The sequence below is a fragment of the Magnolia sinica genome, chromosome 2, assembly GCF_029962835.1.
Source record: "Magnolia sinica isolate HGM2019 chromosome 2, MsV1, whole genome shotgun sequence".
Classification (NCBI taxonomy): Eukaryota; Viridiplantae; Streptophyta; class Magnoliopsida; order Magnoliales; family Magnoliaceae; genus Magnolia; species Magnolia sinica.
In genome coordinates, this window is record NC_080574.1 from 66,960,299 (window position 1) to 66,977,186 (window position 16,888).

At 39.7% G+C, this 16,888-nt stretch overlaps 2 protein-coding genes across 7 annotated transcripts in view; one reads left to right on the forward strand and one right to left on the reverse strand.

Moving 5' to 3' along the window:
• Window positions 1–12,722, reverse strand: part of LOC131237171 (probable ubiquitin-conjugating enzyme E2 23) — a 49,865-nt gene extending 37,143 nt beyond the window's left edge. For all 6 annotated transcript variants that reach the window (XR_009167085.1, XR_009167083.1, XR_009167084.1 and 3 more), the window contains exon 1: window positions 12,564–12,722. The gene's annotated coding sequence lies outside the window, so the exon portion shown is untranslated. The remainder of the gene's footprint in view (window positions 1–12,563) is intronic.
• LOC131225741 (uncharacterized) lies at window positions 928–1,777 on the forward strand. Its single transcript, XM_058221333.1, has 2 exons — window positions 928–1,273; window positions 1,392–1,777. The coding sequence occupies exons 1-2, from the start codon at window positions 928–930 to the stop codon at window positions 1,775–1,777; spliced, it is 732 nt and encodes a 243-aa protein (XP_058077316.1).
• Window positions 12,723–16,888: the final 4,166 nt, after the last annotated feature.

The window sequence follows — 16,888 nt, forward strand, 5'->3', positions numbered from 1 at the left end:
AAAAAGAAGGCCGCAGCCGCAACTGCCCGAGAAGAGGAAGAAGAAGAAGAAGAAGAAGAAAAGAAAGGAAAACAGGTAAGTTTTTTTCTTTTTTTTTCTTTTTTTTTTTTGAAGGCCAGTAACAGCCGTCACGGGTCCGTAACGACCGTTATGGCCCATAACGGCCCCGTAACGGCCGTTAAGGTCACAGAATTCCGTAACGGGCGTTTCGACCCCGTATCGCGTAACGGTGTCGGCCGTTACCGTTACGTATCGGCCGATACGGCCGTATCGTAATGGATACGGGACACCCTATTTGGGAGGGGATAAGTCTCCAGGTCCAGATGGATTCCCGATCGGCTTTTACCAAATCTTCTGGGATTTAGTGCGCCAGGATGTCCTTCAGTTTGTCCAGGAATTCTATACTCGAGGAAGATTGTTGAAAGGCCTTGGAGCCACCTTTATTTCTCTTATCCCCAAGGTGGCGGGTGCATCCTCATTTGCTGAATTTAGGCCGATTAGCCTGATAGGGAGTCCCTACAAAATTCTGGCGAAAGTTTTATCCGTTCGGTTGTCGAAAGTCATTGGGAGCCTCATTTCCAACAATCAGAATGCATTCGTAAGAGGAAGACAGATCATCAATGGTGCGCTTATTGCCAATGAAGTTTCGCACACCTGTCATAAATCCAGGTACAAAGGTGTCTTCCGTAAGCTGGATGTTGCCAAGGCCTATGACCATGTGGATTGAGATTTTCTATTATATATGCTATCGCGGATGAGCTTTGGAACCAAGTCGAAAAGATGGATCACTGCTTGCATTGGATCGGCCCACTTCTCCATTATTCTAAATGGTTCGCCTAGAGGTTTCTTCAGAAGCTCGAGAGGTTTGAGAAGGGGGACCCTCTCTCCCCGCTCTTATTTCTTATTGTGGGAGAGGCCCTATCCCAAATGCTAAAGAGAGGTCAGGAGCAAGGTCTTCTTCGTGGCATTGAGATGTCGAGTCTGTCAGCTCCCCTAACTCATATTCAGTTCGTTGATGACACCCTAATATTCTCTGAAGCTTCGAATGAGAAAATTGAGCACCTTCTCATTGCTCTTCGCTGTTTCGAAGCGATTTCGAGATTACGGATCAATCTGAATAAATCAAAGATTCTCGGTGTCAATGTTCTGCAAAAGTCTCTCCAGAAGTTTGCTTCCACACTCGACTGCCGCATCGATTCCTTCCCAACATATTTTGTTGGTCTGCCCCTTTCAGTGGGATCCCTGCCGAAGAGCATGTGGGAGAGGGTAACCAGTAAATTTCAGCGATATCTGGAATCCTGGAAATGCCGATATCTGTCTCTCGGTGGTCGGTTGACTCTAATCAAAGCAGCTCTATCTAGTCTTCCCCTTTATTTCATGTCGCTGTATAGATGCCCGGGGTCGGTTCTTAGAGAGTATGGAGAAAATTCGAAGAGACTTCTTGTGGTTTGGTAAGGAAAATCAGAGGAAGATTCATCTTCTAGAATGGAATCAGGTGTGCAAGGTTTTCAGAGAGGGAGTTGCGAATGTTAAGATTCTGAAGCTAATGAATTTAACACTGTTGGGGAAATGGGCTTGGCGATTTGCGTCGGATCAAGATGCCCTTTGGTCTTCGATTGTTAGAGGAAAGTATGGTGCTTCCCATGGAAACTGGTGGCCTAAAGATAAGTCACACTACAAGGTTTCTCAAATCTGGAAAGGAATTCTCAAAGCCAAAAACCATGTAATAGCTAACAGTAGATATGTGTTGGGCAATGGCTCAGCGACTCATTTCTAGGAAGATCTATGGGTTGGAGAAAAGCCTCTCAAATTTTTATTCCGCAAATCTATCGGCTTTCCCCTGATAAAGGGATTTTTATTAGGTGTGGTTATTTCACTTCCGCTCAATTTATTTGGGACATCAAATGTACCAGAAATCTCAACGACAGTGAGGCTGCTAATTATACGTCTCTCCACAATTGTATCTCCAAATCTAAGCTCATCCCCTCTCAGCCTGATAGCATTGAGTAGCTGCTGGAAAAATCCGCGGTCTTCTCTGTCAGGTCCCTCTATGTAGCAATTTATCCTGCGGCCCAGCCTCAGTTGGATGTGACTCCTTTTATTTGGAAATATCAAGTTCCTCCTAAGATCAAATGGTACGGGTGGCTCGCGGCTCGTAATAGAATTCTTACTGTTGATAATCTGGCCAAGAGAGGCATACAAACTATCAACATTTGCCTTTGTTGTATGCGTCAAGCGGAATCCGTGAACCATTTGCTGGTTCACTGTCCCTTTATCTCGTCCATAATGATGGAGTTCTGCCAACGTTTCTCTGTTTCCTGGTGTGTTCCAGAATCGGCTGCTAAGATGTTGATTGCGTGGAATGGGTCCAAGCTGATTGCGTGGAATGGGTCCAAGCTTGGCAAAATCAAATCAATTATCTAGTGCATGGCCATTCTGGCCATTTGGTGGGCTGTATGGGAGGAAAGAAATGAAAGATGTTTCAATGATCGATCGACTTCTGCGAAGGGGGTGGGTACTAGGGCTAAATCGATGGTTTTAGAATGGGCTGTTAATGTAAAGGATTTAAATAGGGTTGATCTTTCTTTTTTAGGTGGTTAGGAGTCTTCTGCTATCTCAGCAGTTCTCCTTCTTTTGTTTCTTTTTCCCTTCTTTTGTAGTTGTTTCCCCTCTTTTAATGCATTTTGTCTTCATTGCCTTGAAAAAATAAAAGATTAGGTTACTGTTTTCCTATGCTTATGAAGAAACATATATGCTTCTACAGGGCCTCCTTTGATGGTGATTGAATGAAGAATTCAATCAAGAATTAGACCTTTTATGCTTGGGAAAGATTCTATAGTTTTGGAGGGATTCCTCTATTCTTGGCATATATGTTTTCTATGCTTAGGAAGAAAACATATACACTTTTACAGGGCCTCCTTTGATGGTGATTGAATGAAGAATTCAATCAAGAATCAGACCTTTTATGCTTGGGAAAGATTCTATAGTTGTAGAGTGATTCCTCTATTCTTGAGTGTGATGACCAAGAAGATTAGTGTGATGCTTGTCTAGATCGAGCTAAACGATAAATTTGTATTTCTGACTCAACAGTGTTATTTCTATTTGCTTCTTTTCTTTCAGTACATTAGTACTTAACTTTCAATGCACGTTTAGTAAAGGCATGCGGAAATATTGCAACGATACCTTTACCTAAGTTTCCAAGTTCACTAATTGACCATAAGTATTCTGAATTGGGTGAATTGAATTGATTTACACTTGATGTGAATCAATTATCCATCTTCTCTTAACCAAAAGACTCAAATTGGCAAATCCCCCACTCATGAATTCAACAAGCTTCCTCCACTGGTTTGGAGCTCTCAATCCTTAAACTGGCCAAAACCATACCAATTACTTGGGACCTTGCATGAATGGGATGGGTGGAAGTTATGCTTGAGAAGAGGATGCTAAAGCTTAGATCAAGGATATGATGCAGAGGTTGTGTGGTTAGCAAAAGAGGATATATATATATATATATATATGGACAACCCCATAACGTGTAATGGTTGCCACCGTTACCTTTACGTAACGGCCTTTACGGCACACCATGTATCCAACCTGTCTTCTCTTATTTATTTCTTGAATGTTACTTAGAATGAGTGCTTTTTGTCTCCATCACCTCACAGCAATCCCTGCTCCATTGCTTGGATATTCTTGTAATTAATTTAGTTTTGCCATCAAGCGATGACCCACCCATCTGGACACCCTCAACAACCTCCACCAATCCCTGTCATTATGGGGCTAATACAATTTTTTCGGATTTTTTTTTTTTACAATAATAATAATATATATAATAAAAGAGACTGTAACGGCCGTTACACCCCGTATCGTAAAGGTAACGATGGTGGCCGTTACCGGATACCTTGATTTGGATAATCTAGAAAAGCTCATATGTTGGCAAGAGAGATAGATTGGTTGGAGCATCCATTTCTTTATTCTTGAGAAGATAAAAGTGATAGAATCAAGAGATAATTATGGGAGGACATGGACTAAATGATGCAAGGAATTCCAAATGGAGAGAGGATATTTGTAGGAGGAGACTTTAATGATCAAGTAGTAAAAGATAGAAGAGGGTATGAAAGGATACATGAAAGATATGGTTTTGGGAGAAGAAGTGAGATAAAGGATGCTATCCTTGATTTCACTATGGCCTACGTTAAACACATACAAGCCAAACAGACTTCTTTCTACTTGGGAAGATAGAACAATCAACATGTGAAGACTGCAAGGTTATATTAGGAGTGAGTTTGACTAGGCAACACATTTTAACGGTCCCAGATCTTTACATTGAGAGGTGGAAGGACTGAAATTAATCCGTCTAAAAACGAGATGGTGGAATTTAAAAGGAAAGAAAATGATGTTAGTAATAAATTGATGAATAAAGGAAAGTAGAATGTCGAGGAAGAAGTTAATATTATGTGGAATGAAAAGACTAAGTGCATTAGGAAAGTGGCGAAAGATGTTTTTTAGAGTATCAAAAGGGTATTGCCACTCATATAAGGAAACTTGGTGGTAGAATGACGAGGTACAAAAGACTATTAGCAAGAAATGACCATGTTTCAAAGCCTAGCAAGGAACTAGAAACAAGAAAATTTTAGAAGAATATAGAAATGCCAAAAACAATGCTAAGAAAGAGTGAGATTAAACTTAAGACAATGGTGGTCTTTACAATAAATTGGGGATAATAGAAGATGAGAAAGATATCTTCAAACTAGCAAAAATGAGAGAGGAAGGGTAGGGACTTTAATGCAGGGGCATTTTCACACCGGGCTCGAGTGGGGTTGTTTGTGGGATGTAGGGGCACACTCGGGGTGGGTGGCCCGTGTGAGGTGTTGGCTCGTGTGATGCGGATGGCTCATGTGAAGCGGTACCTAAGTGATTTGGGGCCCACGAGGGAGGTTCGGCCGAAGTCCTAACCCATGAAATGTGGGGCCTGGGCTATGAGATAAAGAGATCGAGTTGCCATGCTCTAACAATTCGAGCTTTTAGAGCAAGTGATTAATTGTCCTGCATCAGACTTTCTCTATTTCGAGTTGTATAGCTGGTTTAGCTTTCTAGTTTTTGTATTCTTTTTGTTTTTGTTTCTTTGCCTCCGGTTATATAATTGGCTTTTGTTTTGTTTGTTGGTTTTGATTTTGCTTTGTTTCAAGGTGTTCTAAAACGGTAACGGTGGCCATAATGGCCACCACTGTTGCCGTTATGATACGGGCCGTAACGGCCGTTACGACCCCCGTATCAGCCGTTTTTTATTTTCTTTAAAAACCGTTACTGGACCATTACAGGATCGTTACAGGGCCGTTACAGCCGTTTCAACCCCGTAACGCATAACGGTTATGACCGTTACCGTTACGTAACCGATTTTGAATACCTTAACTTTGTTTTTGTTTTGGGTTGCTTTTGGCTCCCTTTAATAAAGTTCAAACTTTAAATTTTATTTTATTTTTAAAAAAAAAAAAAAAAGTATTTACAGTGATGACTAGAGGGTATTTGTTAAGGATGATGAGATCAATGACAGGTGGATAAGCTATTTCTAAAACGGAGTTAATGACGATCACTTTGAGAGCCTAGGGATGGAACTAATCATAAACTCAAATGAGGTTACAGGCTATAGATACTTTCATAGGATTAGGATAACTGAAGTGAAAGAAGCTTTGACAAAGATGAAGATAGGAAAGGCCCTTGGAACAAATGATATACATATATTAGCACAAGATTGGAAGTGCACAAGAGATATTGGTGTATTTTGGTTGACAAAGTTGTTCAACACGATTGTAAGATTAAGGCATGAGATGGATGTAGCAAAAAATCAATTTGGTTTCATGCTAAGAAGATCAACCATTGAGGCTATTTTCCTTGGACAATTGATGGAGAAAGCATATGATCATGGTATGCCGTAAAGGCCGTTACGGAAAGGTAATGGTGGAAACCGTTACATGTTATAGAGTCGAATAGTCATAACAGCCATTATGAAAACAAAAAAAAAAAAAATGACCTGTAACCGCCATTAACAGCCCGTTAGACCCCTTGTAAAGGCAATAACAGCCCCATAATGAGTTGTTATGAGGCAAATACAGGTTTTTTGGATTTCTTTTCTCAACGTTATGGGACAAATATAGGTTTTTTGGAGTTTTTCTTTCACTAAAAAAGAGACTGTAACAGTCATTACAAGGGTTGTAACAGCCGTTACAGCCCGTGTCGTAAAAGTAACGGTGGTGGCCGTTATGGCCACCGTTGCCGTTATGTAATACCTTGCATATGATAGGGTTCATAGAGAATTAATCTAGTGGGTGTTAGGAAAGAAAGGAGTCTCAAAAAGATATATTAACATAATTAGGATATGTATGAGGGAGCAGCAACAAATGTTAAGGACCACTAGTCGAGAGAGAAGTGTTTCTAAGTACTGTAGGCTTACACTAGGGATCGGCATTGAGACTATATATATTGCATTAGTTATGGATGAGTTAATGAGGCGTTTATAGGAAGAGGTCATGTCATGTATGTTGTTTGTAAATCATATAGTTTTGATTGACAAAGTGAGGGAGGGGTGAACGCAAAGCTAGAACAATGGAGAGGTGCTTTAGAATCTAAAGGTTTTTAAATTAGTCAAACTAAAATAAAGCATATGGAATGCAATTATAATAACAACAGGCCTGGAAACGAGGAATTAGTTAAGATTGCTAACCAGAAAGTGCTCTGTAATGACCATTTTCAATATCATGGGTTGATAATTAAGGAGAACACAGAGATTGAGGAGGATGTGCCTCTAATCGACCAAGATATGCCTTTAGAGTTTTATATGATCACCGCATACCAATGAAACTCATCATCCTCATCTAGGCCTTATCCCAACTAAATGGGATCAGCTACATTAATCCTTTTCCACCATTCCACTCTATCAAGGGCCATAACTTCAGTTAGACCATAGGTCATCGAGTCTTTTCTTACTAACTCCACCTATGTCCTTTTAGGCCTTTCCCCTGCCCTTTTAGAGCCTTCAACTTGTACCAACTCACTCCTTCTAACCGGTGTAATTCTTAATCTCCATTGCACATGACCAAACCATCAGAGTCTTACTACCTATTGGTGTTACTCCCAAGTTCCCTCAAATGCATTCATTTCTAATTCTATCATTCCTTCTCTTCCTAGTTCCCACTCATCCATCTCAACATCCTTATTTCAGCTATACTTGTCCCATGAACATGTTGTTCCTTAAATTGCCCAACATTTTGCCCCATGAAGCATGGTTAGTTCTATAACTATCCTACAAAATTTCCTATAACTATCCTATAAATTTTCCCCTTTAGTTTCATTGGTATGCAGCTATGCTATAAGACTAGCCATGCTTTATGGGACAGAATGTTGGCTGGTCAAGGAACAACATGTTCCTAAGATGAGTGTAGCTGAAACAAGGATGTTGAAATGGTTCAGTAGCAAAATGAGGAAGGATTGAATTAGAAATGAATGTATTTGAGGGAACTTAAAAGTAGCACTAATAAATAATAAGATGAGAGAAAGTTGACTTAAATGATTTGGCCATGTAAAATGGGGACCAAGAACTACACCTGCTACGAGTGAGCTAGTTCAAGTTGAAGGCTCTCAAAGAGCAAGGGGAAGGCCCAAAAGGACATGGGTGGAGGTAGTAATAAAAGACTTGATGACGTATGGTTTAACCTAGGATATGGTCCTTGATAAAGTAGTAAGGCTTAGACGATGATCATGATGATGATGATGATGGGAACAAGACAAAGTGAAGTGGTAACATACCAGTTTTGAGCAAAGCACTAGGTTTAGATGGTTTTCCTATTTCATTCTTTTAGGTGCTCTAGGAGGAGTTTATGGGTGATCTTATAGTGTATGTGTCAAAGTCCTACGGTAGAGGTAAGATATCAAATGCTATATGGATTTTCTTTATCAATCATGCTCCTAAGAAAGATGGTATGGAAAGTCTAAAATATTTTCTTCCCATAAGCGTTATCAGAGGACCGTATAAAATATTGGCCAAATTTCTTGTGACAAGACCTAGGAAGGTGCTCAATGGGGTGATTTCAAAGCAGTGAGTGGCTTTTCTATCTAGGAGACAAATTCTTGACATGGAACTTATCGATGATGAATGTACTGATTCAAGATACCAAGTACGAAGGTCAGGGTGTATATGTGAGGCATACATGAAAAAAGCATACGACTATGCTGATCAGGATTGCTTGCTCTATACATTCCAACTTATGGCACTTGGGTCGAAATGGAGGAATGGATGCAAAAAATGAGGGAACCCAGTGTTCCTCTCCATTTTTTGAATGGATTGCTCAAATGAATTTAGAAGGTCAACGAGTTAGCATCACATTGATAGTGTCATATTGAAGTTATGGCCCATCATAAAGTGGAATGGCGAAATTCACCCAAACCCCATTAGTTGGAATAAGGCTTAGACGATGATGAGGATGAAAGGATTAGCATCAAGGGGCATGCTCTCCCCATTTATCTTTGTTATTATGGCTAAAGTATTGAGTAGGATGATGGAAAAGGTTCTAGAAGAAGGCCTAATGGAAGGCTTTAAGTAGAAAACGATAATTTTAACATACCCCATCTCTAATTTGAGGGACACCTAAGAAGATGGAGAACCTAAGAGAAGTATTGAGATGCTTTGATAGATGTTAGGCTTGAAGATAAATCTCCCCCAAAAGTGAACTGTTAGGGACTTACTTGAGGGAAGAGGTCGTGGAGAGCTTAGCAGAGCAATTTTAGGGTAAGGTAGGCAAGCACCCATCTTCTTATCTCACACTTTCACCATGCATTGGGAAACACCCGCCACAATTGTGGAATGTGGTGGTCACATGAGTAGAAGAAAATTGTCTAAGGGGACGCATCACCATTTATCAATTAACTCTTTCCAACATGACAATTTATTGCATGTCTCTATTCCAATGTCCTACAAGCATGATAAAAAAGGCTAGAGAGAATTTTCGTGGCAAGATAGGGAAGAAAAGCACAAATTCCACTTGGGATAGTGGGGAGAGGGATATAAAATGTTAAAGCAAAGGGGAAATGGTTATGGGAATTTGGGGGAAGGGGGAATGGGAGTGTGGAATGAAGTGGTCGAGACCGAATACGAGATCTGCATAAGAGGGTGGTATACCATAGATTCATCACTGTATAAAGCATTGGATTTGTGGAAAGAGGTGAGAAGGGTGGAAGAAGTTTTCTCCAAATGAATCTTTCGCAAAATTGAGAAGGGAATCTGAAAAAGATTCTGTAAGAATGTTTAGTGTGAAGAATGAGCTCTCGGACATGTGTTCCCTCAATTCATATGGTCATCATCATCATCATCCAAGCTTTATCCTAATTAATTGGAATAGGCTAATTGTTTGATTCATGATGAAAGTTATGGCATAAGTTAGATGTTGGTGTACGACCTGACACACCCCACCTTTATCGAGGCTAGGGACTGGCACTGAGAGCACAAAATCTCATAGGAGCAATGTAATAGACTATTACATAGGTTGATTACAAGCAAGTGCTATCTAATAATCTATTACATAGGTTGAATGCAATTAACAAGTTGCTAGTTTCATATGGTGCTGATGGCGTGGACGCCAAACTTTCAAAGGAACCTTATGACGACGAAATGGGAGACTTCCTTGGAATCATGGAGAGAAAAGGCTGTCAACAGGTTGGGTTCAGGTCGAGTCCTAGAGTGCCCATACCAGCCTGATCAAGTGCGGGTCTTGTCGAGTCTAAGACTCACTTTTGAGGACCTGGACCCATAATTAATTAGATCTAGGTATCCATTGGGTCTTTGGACCATGGTTTCAAGTCAGGTTCAAGTCAAGTCATTAGGTTCGAGTCAAGCAAGGGCTACATGAGTGGAACCACCGAATGAATGGATTATATTGCATGCATTTGTGCCCCTTCCACACATGCGTGGTGTGTATATGAGCTCTCTTACAAGAGTGGCCACTTAGCAAACCTCATTCCATTTGTTGGACTAACTAATATATAATACTACTAATAAAATTAACTAGACCTAGCCTAACCCAACTTTAATCGGGTGCAAGATGGTCAAATCAACCAAAACCTGACTAGACTTGATTTTTAACCTGATCCAAAATGGACCCAAGCATGACCCAATTTCTGAACGGGTCCCAAACGTTGGAGCTGGACCCATAAAAATTGGATCAAATCCATCAGGTACCTATTGGCAGCCCTAGTGTAGAGGTTCAAAAGATGGCATTTGTGCCCTTGGGTGGGATGCCTAGAAGTGGGTATTTGACAAGAACAATCTGTTCTAAATCAAGTCTTTGTATTTTATGACAGTGGATGTTGCAACCAAAGGTGTGAGCGTGAACTAGGCCTGTAAAAGTTGGGTCAGCACCATCAGGTACACATTGACAGCCCTAATGTTGAGGTTAGAATGATGACATCCGTCACCTAAGGAAAGTGATGCTTGGAATTGGGGATTCGAGAAGAACAGTGTGTTCTCAATGAAATCTCCATATTATGTGATAGTGAATGTCACAACCAAAGGCATGAACACCAGATTCCCCAGATTTGGTGATCCTTAGATCCCCCTAGGGTGATTGATTTTGGTTGGCTTATGAGGAAGGATAAAATATTATCCATCAATCATTTGAACGGAAAGAATATGCACACCACAAATGTGTGCATTGATGCCTTCATAATGAACAAACAATGAACTATTTGTTTCTACAATATGAAATGTGATATGTTGGGTATTTGTGTGATAGATTCTTCGCCCTCTTCGGGATTGTGTAGGTGATGCTACATGGGGACAATTCACGCTTTTCTTTAGGTGTTGCATGGGCATGAGGGCATGGGGATAGGAGAAAATTGCTATGGCATCTCACTTTGCTTGTGAACCTTTGCTCAATATGGAAGGAGAGAAAGAATAGGACTTTCTGTAACATTGCAGAAGTGGTTTCTAGAACTTTTCAAAAGGCAAAAGGGAAGGTGATCAGTTGTCCGGGGGTCTCATACGTCCGGGGGTAATAACTGGGAACAAATTCTAGAATGATGCGTGAATGTTCTTGTATGTAATGGTCCTCATCGTCCTCCCCTATTTTTGATGTAGCTCTAGATTTGGTTTTAATAGAATCTTAGACAACTATCAAGAAAATTAATACGTGAGAAAACTTCAAGACAAGATATTATAGGATTTAAAAGAGTGTCATGAACCACGCACCTTTTTGGACAGGTATGGATGAACCCAACACTTTGAAATTGTTTTATCTACAAGGAATCGTTAAAAGTCGGGTATTGGTGTATCGAAAACAAAGCAGATAGAAGTAGGGAACACATTAAAGAAGGCCATTTCCTTGTTCCATTCATTTGTCTCTCACTTGAAACAAAACATGCATATGTTATCCTATCTAAGGGAGCAGCATCTCCCCACATGCACAGAAAATATCTAAATCACTCATATTAATGAATCAATTGGATTAAGTCTGTGAGTGTAGCTAACCGATGCCACCAATTGAAGAAACTGATGCAAATTAGATTGCATCTCAAGAGGCACAAACTCTGAACAAAAACCAAACTGAATTCAATCGACATATGATTATGTTCATTACAGTCGTAATCCAGAGGCTTCTTGTCAGTAACAAGGTTAAACTAATACGCGTACCAAACATACAAGTCCGCCATGCCATGATTTGAACTCATTACAAATAAATAAATAATTACACAAATAACAATAAAGAAAAGAAAAAAAAATCGAATGGCAAATCATCGAGAGTTAAGACAAGACGCTCAAATGCAAGAAACAGAATTTTCCGTTCAGCTAAGGGATGGTGCAAGTGGGACACATAACATTCAGTTGATTTCAACTGTTCATCTGATCAGAATGGGCGACACCTGAATATCCTCCCTATCAGATGATCCCAGCAATCCAATGGTGGATTATTTCCAAACTACACTTAAATCCAACAGACCAAATTCAGCAAGGAACTCATCGCATTGCTAGGACCCTCAAAAAAAGGGATTCCAGGGCACCTCCGAGGGATCCACGATAGCACCAACCATTCAAAAGGTCTGGATCACAAAAGGCTGGCCCTAACATACACAGTCTGTTGGGGGATCCTCCAAACTATTCCATCACACATTGTATATTTTCCTCAGTTTACAACCTCAGCTATAACCTGGAAACCTTCTCATACACGGTTTCCTTCCAAAATCAATCAATTTCCCAACTCCCGCAGACAGCATTCCATCCATCCGATTAAATTAAAAAATTCAGAAAAAAAGGAGGAGGGAATCATATCCAAAAGCTAAAACCATTAATGACGGATCAGATAAAATAAAAATGAAAAATGAAAATTTCCCATCTCGACTATCAGCAAGGCAGTCTATCGACCATCGGATCGTTCCACCATCCGAAAGAGAATGGCATCGATGCGAGCTGAACCAGCTCGAAAATCACAGCAACTTTTTCTCAAAATTACAACTTCGACCCGATACAATACATCAGATTTAAAAGAAAAGGTAGTATGGGAATATTGAAAACATTTCCGTACCTTGGAAAATCGGATAAGAGAGAAGGAAGGAAGAAGTTGCGTTTGAATGAAAAAATCTTAATCTTTCTGCTCTTTTGTTTTGAGATGGAAAGGAGGGAGCTGCGAAGCGGCGATAAACAAGAGATGGAAAAAAAGAAAATGTAACAGCTCGTAGGATTCTTTTATTTTGTGTTCCGCGTTTGTTAAAAGACGGAAATCACCCTGCTGTTTTTGGTGGACGGGAAAGTTAGGACGACCGTAATCCTCCAGCGGATGCGACACCCGAACTATGTGGGTCCCACTGTATTGGGCGTCTGACATCTGCTCCGTCCATCAGGTGATCCTTTCTATGATAGGCCCTGAGACCAGAACTTTGTTCTGTCCACAGCTCACGCGAGCCACACCAATGGGAGCAATGGGGAGTGGACACCAAACGTTGCTTTGTGTCTAGCCCAGAATAATGGGAGCGGATTAGGTGAGACCCGGCATCTCGCCCTTACTGTGGGGCCCACCTTGATGTGTATATTCTGTATCCACTCCGTGCATCCGTTTTTACGTATCATTTTAGGGCATTAACCGAAAAATGAATCAGATCCGATTATTAGGTTGACCATACCATAGGAAACAGTAGTGGTTGATCATTAATGAGCCACAAAATTATTGGATAAAGCTTATATTTGTTTTTTCCCTTCATCCAGGCTTATATGACCTTATTAACATATTGGATGGGAAATAAACACTACAGAAATATTAAGGTGCACCCTAAGAATGAACGGAGTGGATACAGAATACACACATCAGATGTGTGGGCCCAACAATGAGGGCCCCACTGTATTGGGTGAGGCCTGGGTCTCACTTAATCCGCTTCCCATAATAATGTTCAGGTGGAGCTCGAGAGGATTAAGGGTTACTCACAGAATTATCATGGTTCAGAACTCACCCAAGCCACACCAGGTGAACTTAGATGTATTAGGCATGGGTTTAGATTTTTCAGCGTGGTCGTATGGTCTGCCTGAGTTTTAATCGGACTAATCTTTTTGGGATGTAGGGTGAAGATGAGGAGGCGCGCCTGATGGAAGGAGTTGATGTCACAATCCTAATGTGGTGGGCCCACAAGCCCGGGTGTGGTGCCTGTTGCCTCCAACAGGTTTTGCAGATGATTCCGGTCCAAAGCTGCGAGTACTTTTGTTAACGTTGAATTACGTGCAAGCGGGTCTCGTGGGGAAGCAGATTCCGCTGTGACTCAAACACCGCTGGTATCCCCGGTGACCAGACTCTATGTCCATGGTGATGTATGTATTTTATCCACGCCGCCCCACCATTTTGACAGTTCAACCATTTTGACAGTTCATTTAAGAAAGTGAGGATTGGATGCATATGGTTGAAATTTTTTGTGGTTCAGTGGAGTTTTTGGATCAAGTTGCTAATTGTGTTTTCCCTTTGCTGATGCCTATATGACTTCCTGAACATGTTGGATGGCAAATAAATGTGACTACGTCCTGGGAAGGTCTCGACCCCAAACACCATAGTATCCAATGTTTATGTGGTGTGGGCAAATTGAGTTTTGGATATGCTTAAATTTTGAGCTCATGTTGGCAAAAAAGATAGACGGCATAGATAGATTTAAAGGAAAAAAAAAAAAAGCATCAGAAAACACCTTAGCCTAGCACGATGCATTTTGTATTGTAACATCTAAAGTGACTTGTGAGCTTAGAAACCCCTTGGGCCTCATTTGGCACCATGAATTCCGAATACTCGGATTAGAAATCCCTAGATTTGGAATCCTCCAATTGTGGTTGTGTTTTGTACCTAGATTCAAAATTCCCTATAATCCAAAAGTAGTTATGTATAGTATATTTACAAATTCAGAATTCCTTGTAATTCAAAAGTAGTTATGTATAGTATATTTACAAGGGTTTGAATTTAACTACTAACTCAACTTTAATATTCGTAATTAATGTATGCACAATGGCTATAATAAGTCTATTGAAATATATACTTTTTGCTAAAATGATGAAATTTCAAGTCTCGAATGGGCCACAGGCATAGGATCACAACCAAGCGATTAACTGATAATTTTTAACCATGAATTTACATAGACAATGTTTAGACTGTGAAAGGACGAGTTATAGATATCCTAGAAGGAGGGTGAATAGGACTATGCCCAATATTTATACATAATGCAGAATAATAAAACAATAATACTTAATTGCTTAGAGTATTGAATTCTTGACATCAAATAGTTCATACGACAACCTTCACCTAAAAGATTTAGGCAAGACAACCTTATTTCACGACGTCTTTAAAATCAAAATATCAAACTTAACAAAAGTAAATTAATCACAAGACAAGCATGTAAATAATAAAAATATTCACCACAATGCACAAAGAAATTATAGTGGTTCAGTGCTTAAACTCACACCTACTCCACTCCCAAAATTACTACTCTTGCAATTTTGGCTTTCACTATTCAAGGTTTTCCTATGGTCACCTTAACAACCTAATATGGTTCTTGTGATTTTCACGAGCTATCACAACAAAACCCACTTTATGATTTTCATGGGATCATCACAAACAAACCCGCTGATATTTTTGGGTTATCTCAGAAAAATCCAAAATGAAATAAAGTAAATTTACAGTACTTATCTTCCAATGGCAAGTGAAGACGTTACTATAGTCTGATTATAGTGATCTTCTTTTTAGGATATTGATGAAGTCATATATGAGTTCAACCCAAAAGAATATAGGGATCTATAGAGTATTCAATATAAACAAAAACCTTAGATGTTACAAATTCTATTCTCCAGATATCAAGTAGAATTTAAATTACTATATTACAAACAGTTAAAGCAACTTGAGAAATAGAATAAAATAATCTAGAACAGAATATTAAAATTATCGCTCAAAAGCTTAAGAGGAGCCTGGCTTTCTCTTTTAAATAGATGGATTTTCTCACTAACTTTCGTGTCTTAAAAGAATGAGAGAATGTCACTATTTATAGCCAAAAGATATGGGAATTCGGCTAGCCCGAGAGTTGGTTGATTTCATTCCAACGGCACTCGAATTTCGCGGGATAAGATCTTTCAAAATTTTGGCTAGCCCAAGCTCAAATTCGGCTTGCTGATAATAGGGTTTACTGGCCCAATTTATCTGAAATCTGAAATCTTACATTACTGGAAACTTGACCGGACTTGTTCAGGCTGGGCGAACCCAAGGTTGGCCTGGCTAAACATGTCGCGAAAAATCTTGTATAATCTGTAAATTTGCCCGAATCAAGTAGGGTTAGTCGAAGGTAGTTAGGCTGACCAAACTAGATGTTGGGCTGGCCTAACTAGAGTGTATTTTTACATAAAAGATAATTATTAATTATAGTGTTATGTGAAATACACCTAACCTAAGGTTAATCTAATGTTATACCACCTAATGGTTAACTCATACAGAGTGTTACAGTCTTCAAACCATGTACTTGCATGCCTTGAGATGTTGAGTCTTTCCTAAGACGCTTAATCAAATCAAATCTAAACTTTTCATTGACCTAATTCTCAATGGAAGAGAATTATGATGATTGGAAGGGATTCCATCACCCTACTATGCCCAGGAGACGATGGTGAACAATAAGATTTATTAATCTTATAATCTCAAAATAGGAAAAGAAGATATCTAAAGCTATCGTAGCATTTATTGTAATTTGAGTCACAATAAATCATAGAAAATTAAAAATATTCCTTAAAATTAAATTAAAATTTAATTAAGTTCATCATAAACAATAATCAAAGCAAGATAAACATCCAAACACACTACAAGCTTCACCTCTTAGCTCTATCTAAGAGGTTTAGTTAACCATAGACATGATTGAGCTAAAAACTCTTAAAGAAAATATGAAAACAAACTAATGAAGAGAAAGAAAAACTCTTGAGAGGCTTCTTCACCCTTTGGATCTACTCTTTAAACCCTAGAAGATACTTAGGAACGTCCTACGGACTCGTATTTATATTTGTGAAGCTCCATCTTACGCACCGCCTTGGAATTTCCGCAATCTGATCTTGAAACTGCCTCAAATTTATGCAGTCGCGTTACGCTTCGGTTGAACCAAAGTTGAGTTCGAGTTGTGACAAGATTCTATTTCAGCGGTTGCCCAATTTCGGTCGGACCAAGCTTGGGTTCGGTCGGATAGAACTTAAGTTTCGGTCGACCCGAATTAATCTTCGATCAAACTGAATTAACTCCAAAATTCATCGTTCTTCGCTGGAGCTTTTTATGAACTTTCGGTCACACCAAATCCTCCCTTAGCTCTGAATTTCATCATTGGTTGTTAGACTATTTTGTACGATTTTGGTCGAACTAAA